Genomic DNA, 11,923 nt, shown 5'->3' with positions numbered 1-11,923 from the left:
TCAGCAGGAGCTAAAGGAGAGCAGAGGAAGGACACATGTATACCCGAGGGCAAGATAAGATGAAGTTATGACATTACAACATTAGAGTGGCATTCTGAAGAACAAGAGGGATGAATTCTGAGTTCCAAATCATCATCCTTTCTTGTAAGTCTTTCCCAAGAGAACTAACACATCCCTGAGCAGCTGCTGTTACAGTTTTCTTTACTATCTTTTGGGGGTGGAGGAGAGAAAGAGACTCATCAAACACCACCACAATCTCACCATACTGAGCCATCTCGTTAATCAGCATACAGATATCTTCCACTGCCTCGGGGTCATCGAGGTGAAGGTGGTAGGCATCTTTGATCACACTTATTCCATTGACTTTGGAATCCATTATAAGTCTCAAAGCTGATACTTCTGTAAGGGAGACAAACACCGCTGGGTTAACTGGTCACTGCAGACTGCATTACCTGCTTTCCAATCCCTGTCTCCAGCTAGCACACCTGTAATATTTTTCCAGGAAATCATGCCAGTTATTTTCAGTCTTCCTGAAAACTATTCGGAAGCTTATTTGGGCAACAAGTAGAAGACCACACATGCAGCTGACACTGTCATGCGTGGTAGAAGTGGTATTTTAATGTTTCTCATTGATTGAGCTCTACTCTGACTTAGTTGAAACAACTTAATTGGGAAGTAACAAAATTCTCAAGTTACTAATAAGTCAGAAAAAAAGAATTGCTGAATGTTACCAGAGAGCCTTAGAAGGCTTGCTAACGCCAGGCAGGCACTCTTCACCAGCACCGGGCTGCCTGGGTTCATCCAGAGCGCCTCCAGCAAAAGCGCGGTTGTGGGCTCATACTCAGCCTCAGTTAAGCAACCTTGAAAACAAACAAACAAAACATGCATAACCCCCCAAAACTTCAATATACTCAAAAGCCTTTAAAACACTCACGAGCATTTTGACTTCTGCCTCCTGTTTCTGAAATTACTTTAATTATGTGATAAAAGTTACAAAGAAAGCACATGAAAACCTGTATTGCAATAAAAAAGGCCCAGTAAAGTCTTGTCATGTGTTGATCCAGGGGTCTGGGAGAGATTTTTGGTACATCTTCTGTGTCAAGGTTCCCTTTCATTCTCCAAGCCAAAAGGAATGGAGAATCCTGAAGACACAACGTATGCTGCGAGTGGGTGCTAGAAACAAGATTGCTCAGGGTGTTTTACTCAGCTCTACCCAGTGGAATGATGGTGTAAGCACAGAGGAGTTGGTAAATCTATGGCAATATTCTTGTCTGAGGAAGAAATAAGGCAGAGCATCTGCAAGGATGTGTCCTTAGTGGACATGATGATTAGAGACAGATGTTTTAATCTGAAATATTGTTCCCAATTTACAAAGCAAACAGCATAAAACAAACCTCCCAGCCCAGGCTGCACTACACTAACACTGTTCAAAGGAGTAACACAAATGGGATTCTTGGATTTAAGAGATAAGCCAGAGAGTGCTCTGCGCAGCAAGGTTCTCACGGCTCCCCATCACTACAGCACCCCTGGGCAGTGCCTCGTTATGTAATTGCTACAGCTTATCAAAAAGATCTTTGTTAGGAGCATTAGAGAGCAAGTGCAGGGAAGGCTGGTTAAGAGAGAACACAAGTTTCTACCTCTGCTGCCATCTGCAGAGCCTGCTAAGTCCAAGCAGGCTGTTTGACAAGGATCACCACCGACAGACAGATGTGTTTGGCATATGAGCCTTTTCCACGCACAAGGGAAAACGCACCTTGGAGTGACAATGCCCATAGAGCCGAGCAAGCAGCCTCTGCAACTGCTCTGTTCTGGAGGTACTCTTGAAGGACCATGGAGGTAACAGGGACAGCACTTTGCAGCAATGCTTGGTCTACATTATTCTCTGAATTACCATATCAAAAAGGAAATGCAACGGTTATTGAATCAAGTAATAAGCACATTGTATGTCAAATTACATCAGTAAAACCTTAACGGGTGATGGCATCAGAAAAGTACCATGTTATTTTAGTACAAACAAAAGCAGAGGGAAGGAATTTTAAACACACAAAATCAAATCGAGTTTTACAGGACTAATACCAGAGGTTATTGCAGAAAGCTGAGCTTCTCCAGGATTGGGGGGTTTTGCCATTTAAATTATACATGGGGATCGTGGCACAAAGCCTCCAAAAATAACCACCTTTGTGACAGAAGAGCCCGCAGGATAGGCATTTGCTGGTCACATAAATCAAATGGGTAGTCTGTTGCACAAAGGGAATAAAGTGTACCAAGTGCAATTGTGCACATTCTGTGCTTTCAGCCTCCCTGAACGATCAGACCACCACACACCTATTCAAGAACGTGTCACAGAAACCAGTCCCCTAAAAAACTCCCAGTGCAGCCTCAGAAGGGGTCAGCTCAAGCAATCACCCACAGCTCGCCAACACCGTGAGGAAGATGCTGGTTCAGTTCTAAGGCAATGAGAAGAATACACTTGCCACCTTGCCAATCACATTTCTTTTGAAAAGCTGCCAAAAGAAGCATGATGCAAAGAAATAAGATGCTATTAATTCCAAATGCTATTCTGATACCTAATCTAATATGCTGATTGCACCACGCTCCCTCTGCTAAGAGCAGAGCAAAACCACAGAACTGACAAAGCAGAAGCTGCATGTGCCCCTTCGTTCTTGACCATTTTTCATAAGCTGTATCCTGGCCTAAGCAGGAAAAATTTGACTTTGAACTTTGACACCTTATCACAGAAAGGGTTGCTAAAAAGCCTGCATTAGTTTTCTCTCATTTAACTCTGGATCACTTAAAGCTATTCTAGTTGTTCTATGGAGACATCTCTCCAGAGTGGGAGAAAGAAGAAAAATCTAGTCCCAGAAAGAGGAATGTCTGTGCTCCACTAGGCACAATACCTGCTGCCACTCAGTCACCTGAGTCTCAGCACAATACTTGCTGTGTTCTACTCACCACTCGAAGCCAGGCTCCAGAGAATCCCACAGCAAGAGAGGCAGATCTTTTCATTATGAAGAAAATTTCTTAAAATTGACAGAAGGTCTGGGATTACTCCAACTTTCCTGAGATTCTCTGCAGCCACTTCTGAAAAAAACACAGAAAAAAATCCTCTCGAATCTGGTATTTTCATCCCACTCGCTGTCCTCACAGACAGCACTACTGAGTTAAACAGAGGTAACAATCCAGGAACATGATACCATCAGCTGGACAAAAGAAAGCAAAAGGACACACCAAGTTCTTTAACAAGATGCACTTGAGCACAGTGTTTAGCACAAATGACCCTTTCAGCTGGATGTCTGGCCATCCTTCTTTCTTACAGAGCAGAAAGGGAACTGAGAGGGTAGAAATTACTATTTTCCAAATGTTTGCAATTTAGCAATTCAAGCGACCTCTGCTTCAGAATTAGGAAACCCTGTATAAAAATAGTGTGGTCTTAGATGCTACGTTTATTTGCACATGACACTTTGTGCCATTTTTCTTTTTTTTAAGATCTCTCCCTTGCTGCTAAATCCTTCTGTAACCATTTATAAAAACATTCTTCTGATGACTGTTGAAGTGACACTGAAAACAAGATACTATAAATATTTAGTAATTATAATCTCAGGAGAAAAACCAAAGCAGAGAAATGAAGTAGAATGGTTTCAATTCACCATGGCACAGCCAAAAATAGAATCCAGGTTCTATGCCCTCATTTTCCCCAGCACTACTAAGTGCACAGTTGTACTTGTTTCCAAAACGAGAGGAAATACAGGAATGCGCTAACAGATACAATTCCACAAGTACCTGAAGGCTGGGTGCGCAGTGTGTCTTATACTTTCAGGAGTGTTATCTTACCAGTATCCAGTCAGTCTTACAATCTTAAGTCTTAAACTCTACCTACAGACATCCACATCTCAGTGAAGTCATGAGTTCTGCATTACATCTTGGATTAGACTATGAAAGCAGAAACATAAAAATATTCCCCAAAAATGAGCAAAGTGACCCACCACTGGTTGAAATCATCATCAATAATGTGCAGACCAAAGAAAGTAACTCTTCATTTTCAGAGTGTTTTCTCGCTGTGTCTAGCAGAGAGCTGGTCACGTTCTCATCCAGGGCCATCACCACATCGTGTTCTAGAGCTGTCAAAAGCAGAAAACATTTGACCAGAACAAAGATCTCACTGGCTCTGAATGGAGTCTGAACCCCCCGCTGTCGGCAGAAGTAAAACATTCCATTAACAGCATTTCTTCACACAACATATCTAAAAGTTACTTTAAATTCTCTGAAACACTTGTTACTATTTTCAAACTTGTATCATTACCAAGTGTTATTGGCGTAAATTGCCAGGAAAGTGACAGCAAGGACCGCATGAGAACAAACCACACTTTTATGGTTTGAAATTCAAAGACCAAAACATTGAGAGTCTGATTCATGCACTCTAGTAACACTCTACATAATACAAAAACAAACTCAGTAGCCAAAGATCAGTAGCCTGTATTTAAAATTAACAGTGATGTGGAATTTGCGTATGCCAGTCCAGGCTTTCTTAGCCCATGAAAATCCAGACTTTTATTAAAGCTGTCTAAACTCCTCTATTATTTTAAATTTATCTCCTAAAATCACTATTGAACCTATTTCAAACCTTACCTGCTACATCTAACTTTACAAGACATAGGCTGTATTACCCAGCAAAAGTTGGAATCTCATAATTGTACCTTGACTTAGAGTTTCAAGCAATAAACTGCAACCATCTACTTGTAACTTGAGAGAATCTACATGAGTCTTCATGGCAAAAGTGACCAGTTCTGTGATCGTCAGCAGATAGGGCAAGGCTGAAGGGAAAAGAAAGTGAGACAACGTTCAGTTACACAGCTTAGAATGCTTAGTGGGTACCAATACTCCAGAACATCAGAGTTCCAGTTTCAAATAAATTTGAGTTACTATGGATGATGTGATACAGCAGAACAACATTCTCAAATCAAAGAGCACAAAACGCAAGTAGAGATGGAACAATACAGAGTGAACGTTCTGCTCTCTGTGGGAAATGCCTCTTAATAAAGGCAGCTGCAAGGCTGTGCAAGCCCTGGGTGGCCAGCACATTCCTCAGCAAGGCACACTGGCGTCCTTCACTCAGGTAGCCAGTCGTGGGGTAGAACATCATGCATGAGCCCAAACCCACACTTTTCAGAACAAACCTGGGAGGAAAGTACTTCAACCAGATCTCCTAGTAGTAGGAAGATTTTGGAATAACTAATTCAGCTATTCAGTGATCCCCAAATATATGATAAAGTGTTGAGGAAAAACTGGATTGTTCTTCATTTTGAGCTTGTTCAAAGAAGTGAGCAGCAGTCGTGGTAAGCCGTGGTGCGATGTGCTGAACAAGCTGGTCGGTTGTGAGCCCGGCCTTGTTCCGCTGTCAGCGGGACTGAACGGGAATCACAAAGATCCATTCGTTTTGTTATTTAGAACCAAAGCCCCCTATATTACTGATAAAAGATTTCTTCAGGAATATCCAGGAAATGCTGATAGGAATTACCTTCCTCAAATGTCAGTTTACCAATTCACTTTAGTTGCCAAGTAAAATAGCACTAAGGAGTTTTTTTCCATGCCCATTTTTCTTATCCAGTAAAACACCTCTGCTGCTCAACAAAAGCATTTACACAAGTACAAACACCATCACGTCAACTATTGGCTTACTCCAGTATGTTCCCAAAATGAGAAATGGAGCAATTTCATTCACATTTATTGTCACAAGAATTTTTTTTCCTTTTCCTATTATCTCAAAGTAATGAAAGGGCAGAATAAGTAAATTAATACAACAGTGTCTTACCACTTTTCTCTCTTACGAAGCTGGCAAGGTGCTGCATGGCTTTAGCCTGTGCTTCTTCTATATCCCAGAAAGCCTGCATGAAATCTACATAAAGCAAGAAAATTCTTCTAACCATTTGATACAAACACTTATAAAAAGCACTTCAATTTTCGCTATTTTGTACAAGACATGAATTCATATAAATGAAAATAATGTAATTTGCAATTGTTGGAAAAACTTCTCCCCTGATGCATCAAACATTTCAATATTACAAAGTGTTCTGAGCCATCTGTATAATTGGTATATTTGGCATTATATATTTTGGAGATTACCTAGAACACTTTCGATTCCTCCCTCAAGGAGCACATCCATTATTTTAGGAGGCAAAGACTTCTTCAGTTTTACTGAAGAGGCACCAGCAACCATCAGGCATTCCCTAATCAATGGAATCTCAGTCAGATCCCTAGAATTACAAGAGACAAAAATCAGCACCACTAAGTTAGGACTTAGCCACAAAAGAAGCATTTCTACAGGCTTCTTTCATTTTTATATAAAAAGCTAATAATACTTCATTTGAAGACTGGATTTTTTTTTTTTCACAGAACTTAAAATTTACTCCAAAACAGTTTACAAAAGAGCTTACATTGAGCAAGCCATGCTTGAGTTTCAGGTTAACGGCTTGTAAAATTGTGCATAACACCATTTTAGAAAGTAACGCTTCAAATAAAGGACACCTACGCGCATGAGAGCGCCCAATGCTGAATGAACACCAAGTCTTTGGCTTTTTTAATAACTCAATTTGTCACAGCAGTAAGATCATCAACCTTGACTCAATCTCTTTCAAAGAGCAGCTAAAGCTCCCATTTTTGTGAAGGCGGTGGGTGTAGGACGAAAAATAATCAAGGCAAAGCATCCAGAACTCACTGTGCTGTGGGTCTCGTGCTTGGCTGAATCTGCAGCATCATAAATAAAATTGGAAATAAAGGCAAAGGGCTGTTATCTCCATTTTGCATTCGTGTCAGAACTCCCTCAAGATGGCTGGTTTCCTGTCTAATATCCTGCAGTAATGAATTTATCTCTTCTGCCTGTAAGGAGCATCAGAAGAGCTCTCACACACTTGTTGAGGGATGTCCAGGTGGGCCCATGACATTGTAAATCTATACCGAAACATTATTACATACATTCAGAATACAGCAGGTCATCATTTCAAGTAGAATACAACCCAGAGACCAGATGTCAGATCTCTCAGTAAAAGAAAAACCAAATGTTTCTGGAGCCATCCAGTTCTTGCTATCTGTGGAAATAAGAATCGTATGGTAAATGTTGCTGCCCTTGTGCTGTACAGTTTTCTCTTGCATGTGCATGAACTGCAGGAAATTGGTTTATGTCTAAAAATAATGTAGAGATATTCTGCAGAGATTAGTCATTTTTTTACTGGTGCTATGCCACGGAAGACTAATAAACACGCTATAGCTAATGAACATTTTTCTAAGATTTTACTGCATACATATCAAGCTAAAGAGGATCCCAATGGCATCTGCGGCAGAGCTCCGAGACACAGACATATTACAGTTCTCAACTGTGAACCCAATTAATGCTGCAGGCAACTGCCTACGAATATACAGCTCATACTTCAGAGGACAAATAGTATAATGCAGAAAATGGGGAGGGAAGATAATTTTTTCCTCTTTGGGTGATTTTTCTCCGAGGACTAAAAATATCCACCATAACTGAATCTTTTAAAAGTACAGTAAAAGAGTAAAACAAATATCTACTTTCTTCCACTCTGATTTTCCATTTCATCTCGTCTCTCATAAGTGTCTCTGTACTGAAGTCGCTAAGCAGGAAGGATGCTTCACCAGTCACAAGGATGTTGGATGGCTTGAGATTTCTGCAACACAAATATTTTCTGTCAGCCTGTGAAATCAGAGTCTAATGATACACAACTAAAGGTTCCCTTTATCATCAGAGGGCTTGGGGGATTTTGAGGGAGGATGAGTGGGGTGATGCCGAGGATGTTGGGGTTTGGTTTATGGTTTTCAGGTTTGGGGGGGGGGGTAATAAACAAGTGATAATCAACTGAAATAAAATTATTTTCTTCTTTTACTGTGAAATGCTTTAAAATTTGTTATTGTAACAGAAGTGTCTGAACATGGAGAGCAACGGTTCTTCCTTACTTTAGATACACCCTGTCCATCACAGCCACCAAAGTGTCAGCATTAGAGATGGTCAATATTCTAATATAAAAATTAATACTAGAATTTTAGCACATTATAAGAAAAAACAGAGGGAACACCTCATTCAGACAGATAATTTAAACAAAACTCACAGATTTCTGTTTCATAACACATGACTTCAGAAGTCACAGAAAACTAATCTATATATGAAGTCCAGACTTTCTACTCCCTACTCCCCTTTTTAGAGCAGTAAAATTCACTGTGACTGAGCAGCTGTGCTGAACCAAGAGTCACTGAGAACAACGACGACCTGTCAGACAAAGACAACAAGACTTCTACTCACCTGTGGAAAATATTTTGTTTGTGTATATAAAACAAAGCATCCACCATCTGTCCCAGGAACTTCAGAATCACCTGCCCAGGGGAATATACATGCAAGTGTCACATAAAGAGAGTAACTTTCAAATATCTTGTGGAAGATAGCTTCCAAAACCACCCTTCAGCAGAACACCGTGCTTTGGAGATCTATAGAGGGGGAGTCTGAGGACTATGGGAAGCAGAGGAAGAAACAGAAAAGCAATGAGACTCTGTCAGTTCAGCCTGACGCCTCTTCTGTACTTTTTACCATGTCTGGTATTTTTTCTGACTTCTGCCTCTTTTCCTTGATTACAGAGGAAAGATTTTCTTGGCCAGAGTGCTGCATCACCAGACATAGGAACAGAGATGATATCTGTAATAAAACATTAGACAATGTTCGTGTAATTGTCTGCAAGCAATAAGTAAGAAAGATAAATTGAGCACTTGGCCAAACAGGTGGGTGTGATGTTCACCAATATCAAGGGGTTCTGAGATAATTAATCTCTCTGAGGAAACAATATTTACCTTCTTTTATTAAAAATACAGTTTGTTGCCTTTTTTTTAAACATTATCAAGCATCCTAACTGAAGCCATATAGGACAATTCAAGTCAGATATATAACCATAAAATCAACACAAGTTTTGCCTGAGCGCTGAATAAAATCTGCGAATAAGTAAATTCAGGGCTTTCAGCTTCCTATGATCTCCTGTAACAAGGTTTCATGAAGGCATGAAAATCAGTATTCCACACTGATTCACGTCAGAATCCACGAGGCAGTGTGCAATACTGCCGTGGGGTAGACTCCAATCTCTCTCCTCACAGCTTTTCAGCGTGGCTAGTCAGCAGTTAAAAAGCAGGCTTGTTTCCAATCAAATAACCTTATTTTTAGCGTTTCATGCCAATGACCCCAAATTTAGACCTGCAAAAACGCTTACAACATTACCTATGTGTTCCAGTTTAACCAATCCTGTTTTGTTCTCACCTCGTTATCCCACATCACAAATGATTCCTTGTAAGCACAGATATTTGAATGACGAAGCTTCAGCAAATGCATTGCCTGCACAGAATAACAAAAACAGAGAGAGAGCTTTCCATAGCTACAATGCCCGTCCCATTAACAGGACCTTAAATAATATCCTAAGCCACTTCCTGACTTGTGGATGTCACTTGTCTGATCAGATCTTTCAGTGCACAAGCTCTGTTGTATATTTGCATGCACAAGTGTCAGGGGAAATCTTTCACTCACTCTTCTCAGTGTAATGCTGTAACAACAGCCTTGTGAGATTCCAGGATATGAACTGATCCTTAGGGAGATGTAAACAACATCCTCCTTCAGCTCCTAACATCCAAACCTGAAAATACCACCTAGAATGCAAAAGTCAAGATGATTTTTCTCAGCATAGTCATTATTTCCAGTAACCCCTATGCAAGACTGAACCTCAGAAAATGTGATGACACTAGTGAGATGCTTATCTCCTTGAGGACGGGTTCCATGTAGGGCTCTAACAATTACGAATTACTTCAGCAAATTTGCTAGTGATGTGAAAGGTACAAGAATTCAACTTAACTCTCCTACAGTTGTGTTGGTGGCTGTGCAGACACACCAGAAACATGAAAAGCCAGGCTTCCAGCTGGCACAACGCATTTCTTTCAACAGACACATACATCAGTAGAACAATGGGATCAAAGTTCATCAGTAAAGCCAGTCTCAGTACATAAAGAGGTCACCTCCCTGGAGCAGGATGGAGCATCTGTACAGACATGTACACCCACTCATTTACAACTGGATGCAATGAGACTAATCCATCACGTGCTACTTCAGGTGTTTTGCTGAAACAAATCTCGGTATTTTAACAGTATTTCTGATGTTGCTTCTTACATAAGACATTGAAACAAGTTTGCACAAAAAAGTACAACAAAGGAAATAAACCAGTCAAATCATTCAGAGCGAAGAACGTTCAACTCTAAAAAATGAACATACAATGAAAAATGTTAACTAGAAGTGGAGTTATTAACGATAAACTCTTAACAGCTTAAAAGCCAAAAGGATGAGCTTTGCTCTTTGTCTTCAGCACAACACAAATACAAACTCTGAAAAAGGCCCATTCTCTAAGAACAGCTGTCCACCTGAATCTAGATAGTCGCATACAAGAACAATTAATACAAAATCCTGGCCTAAGCTCAAGCAAAAGGCAGAGAGAACACCCCTCAGATAGTCAAGATGTAAATCAGGTAGGACTATTAGTTAATCCTCACAGATAAAAGACTTTGTTCTATCAAGACTTGGGTCTTTGCAAGTGAAATAGTAGAGAACTGCACTGATACCTCCTTCAAGGCCTCGTTTGCTTGCTTTTCCTCAACACATTCAACCTGCACCAAACAAAAGACAAGAAGGAGACTGTAATACACAGACAGGCAAACTTTAAGTTGCAAGAGTCTTGCCAAGATGACTGAAACTGCAAACTGAGTATGAATCGGCATAAATCTGCAATGATAGCTCCAATCTCTAACATTTGGAGCAGTCTCATTGTTGGGAGATGGCCAGAAACAGAGCTTTAAATGAGTCTGTAACAGCCAGCCAGTCCTTCTCAAACTGCAGCAAGCTATGGTGAAAACACACAGGAGGGGCCCACATAGCCTGCTCCCCTTGCCCCACTTCTAACCGCAATATTCTAGGAAACTGATCTGAATCTTCCGACTTACAAATGAGCAGCACAGTAAGATTTAATTCTGCTCACACCCAGTCACTAAGCTGCCTAACACATTTGTCTCTGTTACTATGAGATGGGTCCATGGAGATGACAAACATGCCAATGGTCTCTTGTTTTCCTAGCAACTACCTTCTCACCTGCTTTATTGCATATTTCTTCTCCACATCTTTTTCTGTTTTCAATTTAACTACCAATATAGTGCCCAGGGCCCCAGGCGGGAGCTGCTGCAGCACCTGTGGGGCAGAAGAGAGACATTAAAGCACTTGGCCAGCTGCAAGTGTGGAACCAAGGCAGAAAGCCACTTCAAACCACTTTTGCAGAGACACCCTCCACACAACACGCACCTCCAGTTCCACTGCATAACCACAGGAACCCTAACTCTCCGGAGTCACACAGGCCTTCCCCTCCCCTCCAGGTCATTCTCCCTCGCTTCCTCCCTGCTGAGCACAATGCCCCCATGTCCCCAGGGCCATCCAGACCTCAGCACTTCCCTCTCTAGGACCACACAGGCCCCTTCCTCAGGGTCACTTACACCCTCAGGGCCACCGACACTTATTCCAAGGCCACTTGCATGCCCTTCCCGTGGTCACCTACTATCCCCAGGGACACCTACACCCTCTATTCTAGGCCACAAAACCCTCCCCAGGGCCACGCACCCCCTCAGGGCCACCCCCTTCCCACCGGGCAGGGCCTGGCCCTTCGGGCAGCACCTCGTATTTCTCCATGACGGGACAGGGCCCAGCCTCCCCGTGAGGTGAGGTGAGGTGGGCTGGGCGGCGGCCGTGCACCGACCCCCAGGCCCAGAGCCACCCCTCGGCGGCTGGTACCCAACACCCACGGAGACGGGAAACACTTTCCGACAAAAAGGACGCTGTAACTCCCGCGGGCAG

General features: G+C 41.8%; 1 protein-coding gene across 1 annotated transcript in view; it reads right to left on the bottom strand.

Moving 5' to 3' along the window:
• Positions 1 to 11,758, bottom strand: part of STKLD1 (serine/threonine kinase-like domain containing 1) — a 12,463-nt gene extending 705 nt beyond the window's left edge. The window contains exons 1-17 of the mRNA XM_010132711.1: positions 11,744 to 11,758; positions 11,171 to 11,266; positions 10,648 to 10,692; positions 9,305 to 9,379; positions 8,591 to 8,695; positions 8,309 to 8,379; positions 7,564 to 7,679; positions 6,970 to 7,082; positions 6,713 to 6,873; positions 6,121 to 6,251; positions 5,810 to 5,893; positions 4,695 to 4,811; positions 3,984 to 4,118; positions 2,953 to 3,081; positions 1,754 to 1,882; positions 732 to 860; positions 262 to 399 (exon numbers count right to left, since the gene is read on the bottom strand). Of these exons, the coding sequence (XP_010131013.1) occupies positions 262 to 399; positions 732 to 860; positions 1,754 to 1,882; positions 2,953 to 3,081; positions 3,984 to 4,118; positions 4,695 to 4,811; positions 5,810 to 5,893; positions 6,121 to 6,251; positions 6,713 to 6,873; positions 6,970 to 7,082; positions 7,564 to 7,679; positions 8,309 to 8,379; positions 8,591 to 8,695; positions 9,305 to 9,379; positions 10,648 to 10,692; positions 11,171 to 11,266; positions 11,744 to 11,758 (1,789 nt within the window). The remainder of the gene's footprint in view (positions 1 to 261; positions 400 to 731; positions 861 to 1,753; positions 1,883 to 2,952; positions 3,082 to 3,983; positions 4,119 to 4,694; positions 4,812 to 5,809; positions 5,894 to 6,120; positions 6,252 to 6,712; positions 6,874 to 6,969; positions 7,083 to 7,563; positions 7,680 to 8,308; positions 8,380 to 8,590; positions 8,696 to 9,304; positions 9,380 to 10,647; positions 10,693 to 11,170; positions 11,267 to 11,743) is intronic.
• Between the last annotated feature and the right edge of the window lie 165 nt (positions 11,759 to 11,923).

Source organism: Buceros rhinoceros, unplaced genomic scaffold (assembly GCF_000710305.1).
Source record: "Buceros rhinoceros silvestris isolate BGI_N320 unplaced genomic scaffold, ASM71030v1 scaffold47703, whole genome shotgun sequence".
Taxonomy (NCBI): domain Eukaryota; kingdom Metazoa; phylum Chordata; class Aves; order Bucerotiformes; family Bucerotidae; genus Buceros; species Buceros rhinoceros.
The sequence above is the reverse complement of the archived record's forward strand: the minus strand, read 5'-3'. Positions and strand labels throughout refer to the sequence as shown.